General features: G+C 39.5%; 1 protein-coding gene across 1 annotated transcript in view; it reads left to right on the top strand.

Moving 5' to 3' along the window:
- Positions 1 to 14,430, top strand: part of NEB (nebulin) — a 207,157-nt gene that overhangs the window by 36,284 nt on the left and 156,443 nt on the right. The window contains exons 23-32 of the mRNA XM_044242061.1: positions 187 to 291; positions 840 to 947; positions 1,033 to 1,146; positions 4,279 to 4,476; positions 7,135 to 7,242; positions 8,908 to 9,006; positions 9,771 to 9,875; positions 9,962 to 10,069; positions 11,531 to 11,842; positions 11,947 to 12,153. Coding sequence (XP_044097996.1) covers positions 187 to 291; positions 840 to 947; positions 1,033 to 1,146; positions 4,279 to 4,476; positions 7,135 to 7,242; positions 8,908 to 9,006; positions 9,771 to 9,875; positions 9,962 to 10,069; positions 11,531 to 11,842; positions 11,947 to 12,153 — 1,464 coding nt within the window. The remainder of the gene's footprint in view (positions 1 to 186; positions 292 to 839; positions 948 to 1,032; positions 1,147 to 4,278; positions 4,477 to 7,134; positions 7,243 to 8,907; positions 9,007 to 9,770; positions 9,876 to 9,961; positions 10,070 to 11,530; positions 11,843 to 11,946; positions 12,154 to 14,430) is intronic.

The raw sequence follows: 14,430 nt of genomic DNA, 5'->3' as shown, positions 1-14,430 counted from the left end.
AATGACACCTCAAGTTGGATTACACTCTGATCTCGAAGGTGGGAGTGAGGGTAAAAGCCCTGTACTGGACTTTGGACAGATGGCCTCTTTGAGACATGTTTCTAAAAAGGATAGAAATAACTTAGCCGCTTATATACTCATGAGAAAATTCTGACAGCAAACTGGCTATCTTCTATTGTTTTCCAGCTGAATTACAAAGCAAAACATGAAAGTGAGAAGTTCAAGTGCAATGTACCGGCAGATGCTCCACAGTTTATCCAACACAAAGTCAATGCCTATAACTTAAGTGATGTAAGTATCGAAGCCACAGAAATCTATCATTATGTGCCCATGTAAATAGGAAATGTCGTGGGTGTTTAAAAAGACCCCATTAGGAGTTATGTAACTAACCAGCTATGACGATTGTGTCCAGAGTATCAGTGGAGCTTTTAAGGCCTAAATGCTGGGAAGGCTCTTACTTAGCCATCCTATTTCATTTTCCACAGTCTCTTTTACCATCAGAAAACCTCAGCTAATCTCTAGAGTTTTGCAAGATCTCTTCTATAAATGTCATATTTCACCTTCTTCAAGTGGTTCTCTTTTTACACTGCCCTTTATACATCAGTGTGGCAGAATCTTTTGAAAGCTCACAGGATATTAAAAAAGTGTTTAGTATTATATGGTGGTAGGTGGGAAGCTGGATGACAGATTAATGAATAATTATACTACCATTTGGTAAAATTACTATTTGTAGGTGAAGTAAGTCTACATATACAAATTTTCAGTCTGTTTCTTATTTTACTGGTTGAAGCTGTGTTGGCTGTTGTTCTTACAATTCTTTTGATGAAATTTCTGTTCAGAATATCTACAAGCATGACTGGGAGAAGAGCAAAGCGAAGAAATTCGACATTAAAGTGGACGCCATTCCCCTGCTGGCAGCCAAGGCCAACAGCAAGATCGCCAGCGATGTGAGTGTGGCCTGGGTGCCTGGGCAGGGGGCCCGCAGTGACGGTTCTGGGTGGGTGGGAACCAGCACATGTGATGTCTTTACAGGTGATGTACAAGAAAGACTATGAGAAAAATAAAGGGAAAATGATTGGAGCCCTGAGCATCAATGATGATCCCAAGATGCTGCACTCTTTGAAGGCGGCCAAAAACCAGAGTGAGGTGAGTGTCTTTGTAAATCTGTCTTGTTTTCAAGATAGTATCCCTGTTTATATGCCCAGGGGTGGTAGCAAGTAAAAGGATTCCATATCCATGGGCTCTGTCTTGTTCACAACAAACTGCTGGGGATAAACTTCAGAAGCAGAATGATTTCCCAAATTCTTGTACCCTTCAGTGTTTGAGGAGAGAAATTACTGATTTATAATTGATGTCCATTTCACTTTAAAAAATGTATTTTTAATATTTAATAGAATATTGGTTTTAATTCTCAAAACTTTTTGAAAACATCACTAGATATTTTCATATTTTCTTCTGATTGAAAAATAACCTTTAAAATGATGTTTTTAAAACTGAATTTATATTGGAAGAGAATCAAGAGTCACAGACAAAAATCTTATTGTTAACTGTCATTGTTCTTTATTGACTTTAGCAGTTAGTACCAGCATAGGTTCAAGGAAAACACTGCACTGATTATAGGGATTATAGGCCCCTTTGAGAATCTAATAAAAGACTTGGATCACTCATCTAGAAAAATGAACTTTTTCTTCATACCTTTTGTCTGAATTGCAGAGAATTTATAGATTCCTAAGGCTCATCTATGGGCCAACTCTCATCTTTAAGTTAAAATTCTTACTGCAGGGTAGAAAACACCAACTGCAAACTGCAGCATATACTGTGTTTAAAGGATGTTCAGAGAATTCCTTAAGAGTGGAAAGACTGTTCAACATAGCTTGCAAATATTTTTTTCATAATTAAATAGAAGAATGTTTATATTTTCAACCATGTGTTCATATAATTATCTATACATACTTCTTTAATTCATTTTGCATGTGCTATGTAGTTATATGGCGGTTTAAAACATCCTGTATTTAGTAATTTTCTCTGATAGCTTCACACTGAATTATGTCAGTATATAGTGCTCACATACATCGTATTTCTTACTATTTCCTTATCTCTTCTCAGTTGCAAAGGTTATAGCTGTCTATTGACAGCACGTGTATCTTTGTCTTTTGTTCTTTATCCCATCACAATACCATTAGAACACTAAGCACATAGTAGTGTTTGGTAAATACTTGTTAATTGATTGATATTGGCAACCAAAAAAGCTAGTCAATGATGAATCATTCTCACATACTATCCAGGCTAAATGCTTAGCTGCAGATATGGAACATGCAGAGCTTTTAAAGAGAATCTTTTAAGGCCATTTGGACCTTTGACTACATTTTATATATGTAGATGCAGGTGTGAACTGATTAGGACAGGAACAAAAGAATCAAAACAATTTGGTCAAAAACGTTTCCACACATCAATGTTGTTGCAACATTGCTTTTTCAGTTTATTTATTTAAGATTTATTTTAGAGAAGGCAGAAAGAGAAAGCATGAATGGGAGGGGCAGAGGGATAAGGAGAAGGAATCTTAAGCAGACTCCACACTGAGCGTGGAGCCCAATGTGGGGCTTGATCCCACAACCCCGAGATCATGACCTGCACCAAAACCAAGAGTTGGACACTCAACCGACTGTACCACCCAGGGACTCCTATAAGTTTCTTTCTTTCTTTCTCTCTTTTTGTTAAATGTTATTTACTTATTGGAGAGAGAGAGCAAGAGTGTGAGCAAGAGAGCACCAGTAGGGAGAGCTGCAGAGGAAGAGGGAGAACTAGGGCCCCTGCTGAGCGGGGAGCCCGATGCAGGGCTCCATCCCAGGACCCTGGGATCATAACCTGAGCTGAAGGTAGACTTTTTTTTTTTTTAAAGATTTCATTCATTCATTTGACAGACAGAGATCACAAGTAGGCAGAGAGGCAAGCAGAGAGAGAGGAGGAAGCAGGCTCCCTGCTGAGCAGAGAACCCAATGTGGGGCTCGATCCCAGGACCCTGAGATCATGACATGAGCCGAAGGCAGAGGCTTAACCCACTGAGCCACCCAGGCGCCCCTGAAGGCAGACTCTTAACCGACTGAACCACCCAGGATCCCCCCAAGTTATTTCTAATAAAGACAAATTGTATTTTTTCAGTGTTCTAGCACTGTCCGAAAGTTTCCATATTTTATTTTCATAACCCAGAGTCTAGATTTTACAATTAAGTGATAAGTTTATTCAGTGAAAGTGACTGCCCACAAAAATATTTAGAAGGAAAATCACATTCCCTAAGCTAAGCAATCATATCGTTTTCAAAAGGAATTGCTACAGAAGATTTATAAGGCGCATGGATACTTGCTACCTTGGGTCAGTCTTTAATGCTTCTGTGATTATGTGGAGATATAACAAGTTTAGAATTTTCCTACAGGCACTGGGTCAGAGTTTTTTTTTTCCTGTTAAGGTAATTGGTGAGTGGACATGATGAAGCTGGGGCCTTGACCTAATTAGCACCCTGTCTAACATTCCAGAAAGCCAGCCGATGAAAGTACGTTCTGAGGCTCAGTCAAGACATTTGGTTTATGAGAACACTGTAATAAGTGCCAAGGTTACTTTCATGGCTCAGTTTCACAAACTTTTTCTCCTTTGAGGTCTTATTACTGCTGCAATCTGAAGCTTCTTTTAAATCGTTACCAAAATTAAACTTGGTATGAAAAAAACCTTTGGGATTCTCAGTGGGGCTTATCTACTGTCAAAAGTAGAATAGCCAGGTTGGAAAAAAAAAATCACTAACCATTTAAAGATGACGTTAGGAAAGCCAAGTAGTCAAGAGGACAGCTTTATTCACAAAGTAGTCATTTTATAAAATCTGAAGTACGAAATGGCTGTCATATAATTTTTATCATTAAAATTTTTTTAATTGGAAAACAGATCAAGGATTAGATGACTTCAGTAAAAATAACGCTTGTTAATGGTCCTTGCAAAACCCTGTGTTAAAATAAAATACCTGTCAGGCACAGAAGCTGTGGCCCATTCCTGATGTCTGACAGTTGCTCTTTTATCTAAAAAGAGATTTGTTCAGATATGTCCACGTTTGACTTTTTTGGAGGGAAAGGGTTCAATAATGTGTAACATAGGAACAAATTTTAGGAAAAAATAACTACTCAGCTATTGGAATGTGCTTCTGTAACTTGTGTTTGTTGTTTGTGAGAGACTACTGTGACTGTCTGGAAATCCATTGAGGGTTTGTGGTAATAAATGGAAATTTCCTATTCACAGCGTGAATATCGTAAAGATTATGAAAAGTCGAAGACTATCTACACGGCCCCTCTTGATATGCTCCAAGTCACTCAAGCTAAGAAATCTCAGGAGATTGCTAGCGATGTGGACTATAAGCACATCTTGCACAATTACAGCTACCCTCCCGATAGCATCAATGTGGATCTCGCCAAGAAGGCTTATGCGCTGCAGAGTGATGTGAGTAATCGGATTTTCTCTATTCCCCTTTTCTAAGGCGGAAACGGAAATAATCTTTAAGTGGAGTGAGATTTTTTTGACATTCCTCAGTATTGTCATTGTCTTCTGTATGGAGCAAATATGTAACGGGAAATGACCCTTGTGGCTGGAGGAGCCTGTGCCCTTTAGAGTTAGAGAGACCTAGGTCTAGCATGAACTCATCACTCCGTCCCTTTGGGAAAGCTATCAACCTTGCTGAGTCTCAAGTCGTCCTTGTGAAATTGAAATAAAGTAAAAGAATTGTTTTGAGAATTTAAATGCATGCAAATACTTAGCTTAGTGTCAGGCCCCAGTGAATTCTCAGTAAACATTCACTGTTATTATCTTCGTTATTATCACAACGATCTCATTCATTGTTCTCAATAACTTTTTACCTGGATAGCTATCTTGTCTGAAAATAAAGTATCTTCTATCATTTACAGCATCAATTTTCATAATCACTGAGGTTTTTATCTGCAGATGAAAACTTGTTTAGGCAAATTAATTTGAGCTACACAATTGAACATTTTATCCTAACAATTCTATTTTTTTAATGTAATGACCACATAACATACGCATAACATAAAACTTGCTGTCTTTATCCTTTTTAAGTGTACAGTTCAGCAGCAGTTAATAATATTCACGTGGGTGTGTACCCAGTTCCCAAAGCCTTTTCATCTTAGAAAACTGAAGCTATAGCAGATCAACAACTCTGTGTTTTTCCCCTCCTTCCAGCTCCTGGTAGACACCCTTCTATTTCCTGTTTCTATGAACTGGGCTACTCTACAGACGGCATATATGTAGAGTCATTCAGTCTTTGTCTTTTTATTACTGGCTTATTTCACTTAATGAAAATGTCCTTAGACTTCATGCATATTGTAATGTGTGTCAGAATTTCCTTCCTTCTTGAGGCCGAATAATACTCCATTGTATGTGCATACCACATTTTGCTTATTCCTTCATCTGTCAGCGGATATTTGGGTTGCTTCTATCTCTTGGCTATTGTGAATAATGCTTCTGTGGACGTAGGTGACCAATATCCCTTTGAGATCCTGCTCTCAATTGTTTTGAGTATATACTCGGAAGTGGAGTTGCTAGATCACATGGTAATTCTATTTTTAATTTTTTGAGGAACCATCCTCCTCTTTCTACAGCAACTCTACCATTTTAAATTCCCATCATTAACAATCTTATTTTATGCATTATTATTTCTTTAATTTTGCTATGTTTCTTTCTCCCAAGTAAATTGTAAACTTCTCAAAGGCAGGAACCCAATAATTTCTTGATTTTTCATTCCAATTAAAAGACCCACACTAAAGAACAATGATTTGAATTTTATATCTAGAATTTAAGTTTTAGGTATTATCCATAGCCAGACAAGAAGAGTAGCCTGTTTTATTTATTTATTTATTTTTTAGAGACGAGAGTTGGGGTATGTGGGGGGCGGAGAGGGAGAGGGAGAGAGAGGACCCCAGTGCAAAGCCTGATTCAGGGCTCAATCCCACAACCATGAGATCGTGACCTGAGCTGAAACCATGAGTTAGACACTTAACCAACTGAGTCACCCAGGTACCCCGAGAGTAGCCTATTACTTTGATGGCATCAAGTATGTCTCCAAAATAGGAAAAATTCCAAATGATAATGGCTTTCCATAGCAAATTATATGAGTGCAACCATTTTATTTATTTATTTATTAAAGATTCTATTTATTTATTTGACAGATCACAAATAGGCAGAGAGGTAGGCGGGGAGGGGGAAGCAGGCTCCCTGCTGAGCAGAGAGCCAGATGTGGGGCTCGATCCCAGGACCCTGAGACCACGACCCGAGCCTAAGGCAGAGGCTTAACCCACTGAGCCATCCAGGTCCCCCTGAGTGCAACCATTTTAAAGTGGATCATTAGCCAGTGTAGAAACACTCCTAAGCCAACTGTTACACATGAAGGGCAATGTGTGCAAACACATAGTGCAAAATTTACTTTCAAGTCTTATCAGAAAATGAGCAAAATTATCTGCCTTCAGTGTGGCCATCAGTCCTAATTTGACCAAAGAAACAAAATACTTGGAGTTCCAGGGAGCAGACATCTCACATTTGATTATCTAAATATAACTATTTTATTTATTCTTTGAAGTACAGCTTTAAATATAGCACTTGTCCAGCTTGGAATTAGAGTTCCACATACTTTCCTTCAGTTAGAAATAAGGATGAAATAGAATATAGACCAGCTAGAAGAACAGTAATAACCTAAGGGCTGTTAAAGTCTCTCACCAAGGAAATACTTAAAATAACCTTCATATGGGGCACCTTCTGCATGGCTCAGTCAGTTCCACGTCCCACTCTTGGTTTTGGCTCAGATCACGATCTCAGGGTCTGAGAGAGAGCCCCACGCTGGGCTCCATGCTCAGCCCGGAGTCTGCTTGGGATTCTTTTTCTCCCTCCCTCTCTGTCCCTCACCCCCACTCTCGGCTTGCACTCTGTCTCTCTCAAATAACTAAGTAATATCTTTAAAAAAGAAATAACCTTAATGTATGAAGTAAGGAAGCTGGTCAGGAATCTTAACATCATTTGGGGTAAATTGTTAATGATTTTGTGAATAAGGATGATGCTGAGCAGAGAACTGTAAACTTTCTCTTGGTGTTTTAGGTCGAGTACAAAGCTGACTACAACAGCTGGATGAAAGGTTGTGGCTGGGTACCTTTTGGGTCCTTAGAGATGGAAAAGGTGAAGAGAGCTTCAGACATCCTGAATGAGGTAAAGCCATCCCATGTGCCACAGAGAGAATTGGAATGTGAGGTGTTAAAGCCCCAAACCATAGAAGTGCCTCCTTTTACTGCTTTATTCTCTAGCAGTTGTGGCTGAGAAAAAAGCACTTACCACAGGCATGAATTATCCAGGTAGATAAGCTTTACATTAGCAAAATCATTGATGTTAACCATTCATGAAAAAATATTTTAAACAACTTTTTCATGGTTTAATTTGCATACCACAAATTTCACGTATTTTAAGTGTACACCTTAGCAAGTTTAAATACATTCATATAGTTGTACAGTCATCACCATGATTGAATCTTAAAATGCTGCTAGTATATCAAAGTTTTCTTGGAAAATTCCTGCTCCCATCTCCAATGCCAGGCAACCAGAGATCTGCTTTCTCTCTCTATAGTTGTACTTTTCTAGAACTTTCTTTTGCATCGGACTTCTATCATTTATCACCATGTTTCTGAGGCGCATCTATGTATCTGCCTATGTCTGCAATTCATTCCTCATTATTGCTGAGTTAGTGTTCCTTTGTAGCTGTATTGCATTTTGGTTGTCCAGTTGGTGAACACACAGATTCTTTACACTTTCTGGTTTTATGAATAATGCATATAATGAATATTACAGAAATTTTCCTTAAAGTATTTTACCCTGTGTCCTATTCTGGATGACCTTGAAGTAGTCTATAAGTTATTATTGAGTCTGAGGAAAAGGAGTGATGACTTCGCACTCTTTACGTAGCCAGGTTCTGTCCCTTCTTCAACAGTGGAACATTCCCGCTGCTGTCAGGTGAACCCATCTGACAGGAGGTCAGCCTGTATAAAGAAGGGACAGAGGTGCTGTGTGAAGGTTGTCTTCACACTCAAGTTTCTGTTGTTCTGTGCTTGTCCTTGCTTTTGGTGAGCAACATTTTATCCCAGAGGTTTTTCATGAAAGTTCTTCTGGGTTGGTGGTTTTCAAAAGTCTGAAGCTGAGTGATGCTTCTTCATATACAGAGCGGGATGTATAACATGCACAAAGGAAGAAGACTGGAAGAAGAAGTAGATGGAGAATGATCTAGAAATGTAGCTAGAAGTTACCAGCTTTTTATTGGAACACCTTCCATTGTCCTCTCTCCTGTAGCTCCTCAGCGCTTTAGTGATGACCTGTGTACTGACCACACAGAGGCTATAGAACAAGAGTCCTCCCTTTCTTATGGGAACCCCTAGCTGTTGCCCTAATTCCTCGATCCCTCCTCCCTCAACCAGAGAGCCTCTTTCAGTTCGAGCAACAGCCACCTGAAAGCCTGTTAGTGTCATGCAAAAGACACTCCAAATATCCTCCCATGCCTTTCTGGTAACCCTTTAGTAAACCTTGTGTTGTTTCTGGGTTCTGTTTAGCAGAGAGTACCCTTTTTCGTTTCACAAGCAAGGAATTGTCTGGTTCCTGCAAGTTGTCTTGGTCTGTTCTGTCCCAGACCATCCAAAATTAAGCCAATTTTTTAAGCACCGGCTTTTGTATTGTATTCATCTTTCCCCCCAAGTCAGCCAAGAACCGAGTATTTTTATATTTTAAAATCCAGAAAAATCCTTGTCCCTCCAAAATAAATTTCAAGGATTTTTATGTATTAGCCTTTATGAAAGTAATATTCTTGTTTCTCTTGTTTTAATTCACCAAACAGAAAAAATACCGCCAACATCCGGACACTCTGAAGTTTACCTCAATTGAAGATGCCCCGATCATAGTGCAGTCGAAAATCAACCAGGCCCAGAGAAGTGACGTAAGTATTCACTCTATCTGTATTTTAATACATTTGACTCATACCAGTATGTCTGTATTCTAAACATGCTGATTACCTACAGTTCTTATGCAGTCTGAAGAGACCCAGTTACATGAGCAACTGTGTACCTCTCCCAGCGGCTCGTTTGTAAACATACTTCATTCCAGTCTTTTGAGTATTATGTATGCTGTGCTGACTGTCCTTTCAGCCATCTAATGTCGCTTCCCAAGGAGGAGGTCAGGGGCTTCTCCTGATGACAAGAAACACTACAAGCCCATTTCTAGGAAAGACCAGGAAAATGAATACTGACAACACACCTTACAGAGGAGTTACACTGTAAGAGCTAAGACATGAATCACGTAGAGTAAAAACCACTGTAGGTCCTATCTGTCACCCACAGATGGTTTGTGTATCCCACCTGATCAGCCTTCTCTGTGCTCAGGAAAGTGTCTGCAGGTTAACATCTTTATCAGGTCATCTCCCTGGGCTAACTTCTGTGAGGTGCTCTTACTGGAGTTCAGAGCTTCCTAGCGCATACCAAGGGACCTTGGCCAAAGCTGAACTGGCACAAGGTTAAGATCCTGAGTATTGCATATGAGACCTTGAAGGCCTACAGATCCTTGCAGGTGAATGTGGGAATGACCCAGAGAACGTCTTTCATGAAAAGCACAGCTGTGCCATGTGATCTGTTCCGAGATTATTTTCCTGTGTCCTTAAACCCTTTCCCCTACTTGTTGGTTCATGAATTTCTTTTCATCTTTCAGGTTGCCTACAAAGCCAAAGGAGAAGAAATTCTTCACAAATACAGCCTGCCAGCAGACCTGCCCCAGTTCATCCAGGCTAAAGTTAATGCCTACAATATCAGTGAGGTGTGCCCATGAGCTCGGCTACTGATTGTGCGTGAAGCCCTTTCCAAATGGGCCTCGGTTACATTCAGATGACTTTTTTCTTTCAGAATATGTACAAAACAGACTTGAAAGATTTGAGCAAGAAGGGATATGACCTGAGATCAGACGCAATTCCCATCAGAGCTGCCAAAGCTGCCAGGCAGGCGGCAAGTGACGTAAGTCCTTCCGATGGTTGCCGATGTGTAACTAGAACATGTGGGCAGGGGTAGACCTGTTGTCCAGAAGTCATCACATCTGCTGTCCCCAGCTGGAAGTGAGTCCTGCTGAAAACTATTTAGAAAGGAAAATTCCCTAACCAGATCTAAATTTTCCCGGGGGTAAGGATTTGTGTAACCTTTACTAACCTCATTCTATTGAGGCGCCCAAAATTAAAGGTCTCCTCCGTATTTCTGCACAAATTCACATTATTCCCTTTGTAGAAATAAACAAATCACTCACTATTTAAGTCTTAATAGACTCCTGCTAGTAAGATTTTGACTCCAAACTTGCTTAATTTATATGAATTCCCTCTTTCCCCTTATTATTATAATTTTTTTTTTACTTCATTGCTTCCAGAGATGGATGAATTGGCCCTAAGGTTCATAGCAGTTGTTAGGTTCCATGAAAGGTAGAAATTTTGTTTGTCTTTGTTTCTTTTCCTTATCTTACTTTAACCCAGCCACAAACTAGTTACTTTCCTCTTTGAGAGTCAAATCAAATTGACTCAAACCCCCACCTGATGACCTCAAGGAAGTGCGATACCCTCCCCCCTGCTTGTTGCAGATATTCTAAGGTTTATTGTCTTTCCATCACCTCTGGCTCCTGGTTTGCCCACCGTGATTTTGCTCTAGTTCACCTGAACTCTCACGCCCTGGACCCCCTTGTTTTTCTGGTCCACACGATCCAGAGATGGAGCACAACCCTGTCTTTTGGTTCCCTGAAGTCCCAAACACAACTTCATTGATTGTTTGAAGTGAAGTTGACATTGCACTGATGTAAATAAATTACAACTGAATTATAAAAGCCCTACCATCCAAAATTCCTTACCCATTCCCTTTCTCTGTGGGTGCTATCCTCCAGCTCCTCCCCACCCCTACACACACACACAAACCTTCCTTCACATCTCTGCTTTTCAGTTTCCCATGCTTCTTCCCAGATCTCCCAAGCAAGGTCAGTTCTTTTCATTTTATTACTCAGAACCAATTCGTGTTTACATAAACTGGCTCTGGGTCTCTCTTTGAATATCCAAAGACTCATTAACATTCTACCACCACTCACATAGGCAGCTATTTGGGGTCTCCTCTAGCAGCACAATATAACTGGTAAAGATTGCAGAATGTTCATCTTTTCATTTGTCTCTACAAGGAACTTAACTTTACCTTGTCACAGACTCGATTTTTGGCCGTGCTCCCACCCCAACCTCTCTCAGGTGGCCAAAGCAGTGACAGCCAATCAGATGGGCTCTCTGTAACATTTTAATTTTACCAGGCTGCATTTCAGACTGTATACAAATGAATATCTAATTGTTTGGTTATTAAAGTAATTTCTGGGAAGCTCAGTGTTTTAGGTCATAGCCTCATTGTTTGGTAAAATCTTCATAACTACATTTTAAGATCTGCCACTTTTGTTTCCCATAGGTTCAGTACAAAAAAGATTACGAAAAAGCCAAAGGGAAAATGGTTGGCTTCCAGAGTCTCCAAGATGATCCTAAACTGGTTCACTCTATGAATGTAGCTAAGCTACAATCAGATCGGGAGTATAAAAAAGACTATGAGAAGACAAAAACAAAATACAACACACCCCATGATATGTTCAATGTTGTCGCAGCCAAGAAAGCACAGGATGTTGTCAGCAATGTCAACTATAAGCATCAGCTCCATCATTACACCTATCTGCCTGATGCCATGGACCTGGAGTTGTCTAAAAATATGATGCACATACAGAGTGATGTAAGTGACACGTACTCCCCAAGACAATCCCTACTCCAGGGTCAGAACCTATGTGAGAACTCACTGCTGGAGGCACTTACTCCTCTTTTGTCCCTTTGCTGTAGAATGCCTATAAGGAAGACTACAACAACTGGATGAAAGGCATAGGCTGGATACCTATTGGCAGTCTGGAGGCAGAAAAAGTTAAGAAAGCGGGTGATGCCCTGAATGAAAAGAAGTACAGGCAACACCCAGACACCCTCAAATTTACCAGCATCGTGGACTCCCCAGTGATGGTCCAGGCAAAACAGAACACAAAGCAAGTTAGTGATGTAAGTACAAGAGAGGGGGGCGAAGAATGGAAGGAGGCTTTAATGAAATAAATAGCAACTCAAAATTTTTATTCTTCTGAGCCATTAATTTTCCTTTTACTTTATTTAATTGAAAATAATAATTTTTTTAGTTATATATATATTTATATTTACTTGTTATTTTAATAATACAATAAATACAATTATTTTTAGTTTGGGGGCCCCTGAGTGGCTCAGTCGGTTAAGTGTCTGACTCTTCTTAATCTCAGAGTTGTGAGTTTCGAGCCCTATATTGGATTCCATGCTGGGTGTGGAGCTTGCTTCAAAACAAAGCAAAACAATACACATACCACAACAATTATTTTCAGTTTGCACACTACCATTTTCTTTTTCTTTTATCTTGCTGTTTATTTTCATTTTTAAGATGTCTTCCTTTTTAGCTGCCTTTGAAATACTCTGTTGTTGGATAAACTTGTGATGTTTATCCACTTTCATACTACACATGTGCGTGCACATGCAAAATTTATTATTTATTTGACAGAGATCATAAGTAGGCAGAGGGGCAGGTGGGGCAGGGGTGGCGGGGGAAACACGCTCCCTGCTGAGCAGAGAACCTGCTGTGGGCTCCATCCCAGCACTCTGAGATCATGACCTGAGCCGAAGGCAGAGACTTTAACCCACTGAGCCACCCAGGCACCCCAAATTCCAGACACTTTAAAGTAGCAAATTCATCACACTCACTTCTATATTAAGTTGCTTATATTTGCTTTTACTGGGAAATAATTCACATGAATATGTGGTTTTACTTCTCAAAACTCATCATACATCAATTATTATAGAAGCTTTTAAAAATTTAAGTCTTGGAGATTTGTATGTTTTTTGCCTGCTTGTCCATGAACGATGTATATGACCTGGCTAAAGTCAGATCAAAGGGAAGTTTAGTGTATAGAAGAATTGAAGGGACATCGAAAACATTCATTTATTAATTCATTGAATGAATGTTTTTGAACACCTTCCCTGTGCCCGGCATTGTATCATATTCTGATGGTATAAAGATGATGTAGACGGGGATTAGTGAGTTGTAGGATACAACAAGGTTATAAGGGTATGAGACAAAGGCATGGATAGAACTAGAACATTGCCATACCAAGAGGTGAATGCTACAAGAGAGGTATGTGCCAAGTACAAGCCAAGTACGTACACCAGGGCTTCCCAGGCAAATAGGCAAGGGTACATTCTTGGCATGAAAAAAACATAATGACTGACAAGAGGTAATGAATGGAAGGTCAATGAAAGGCTTGGGATTGTTACCTGATCATTGAGGGTCTTGGGTGCCCACTTGTACTTTGGAGCTTGTGGGCTAGGTAATGGGAGGTATTGAAGATTTTGATCCATGGAGTTGCATTATCAGGTCTGTGTTCTAAAAGACAGCTCTGTCAAGGAGTGCTGAGACTGCATTGGTGAGGGGAGAGATTGGACCTAAGAAGATAGATTAAAAGCTGCTACAGAAATCCAGCAGAAGCCTCATTTGGAGTTCAACTGAGTCAGTAGCAATGGCAGAGGAGATGTGTAGAAGGTAGACTGGATGAGATTCTGTGAATGCTTAGCTATGGTTTCTAAAGGCAGTGAGGAAGTAAAGATAGCTCTTGGGTGCCTAGAAGAAATTTTTTTAGTATTGGAGGATTCAAATAGGTATCAGCCTCCTTAGACTTTGTGATACAGACATAGCAGTTTATGTGTGATAGCCCACATAACGTGGCTTCCATGGTCAACGATAGTTGAGACACTGGAAAGCTACTTGTGTGATTCCAGTTGTATTGTTGACTTTAGAAATTAAGCGGTTTCTTTCTTTTCTATTACCAAGAGAAGGATACAATACAAGTTCTATATCATGCACCTAGATGTCTTTCTGAAATCTGTAAAAGGATAAAATAGGGTCAATATGAAATGGTAAACCTTTTATGTACATTAGGTTTACATATAAGGGTCTTCATATTATGAGGAGATTATTATATGATTTTACTGTTATAATTATAACTGGAAAGTTTTTAGCAGAAGTGAAAGACTTGTTCTAAATGCCATTTTCTGGGAATCAAAAACCAAAAAATAAGACTTTAAGAACTGTTGACTCTACTAGCAAAGACTGGATTTTGCTGGCTTTGGTGAATTCTGTTTATTCAAGTTAGGGTTGCATATTTGAACTTATTTTCCATTCATCTCTAGCAGTCAAAGGTCTCTGTTTTCTATTTTTCTCTCTGTTTTAATACAGAGTTTTAGATCTTTCTAAAGATAACAAAA

This window comes from Neovison vison, chromosome 3 (assembly GCF_020171115.1).
Source record: "Neovison vison isolate M4711 chromosome 3, ASM_NN_V1, whole genome shotgun sequence".
Classification (NCBI taxonomy): Eukaryota; Metazoa; Chordata; class Mammalia; order Carnivora; family Mustelidae; genus Neogale; species Neogale vison.
The sequence above is the reverse complement of the archived record's forward strand: the minus strand, read 5'-3'. Positions and strand labels throughout refer to the sequence as shown.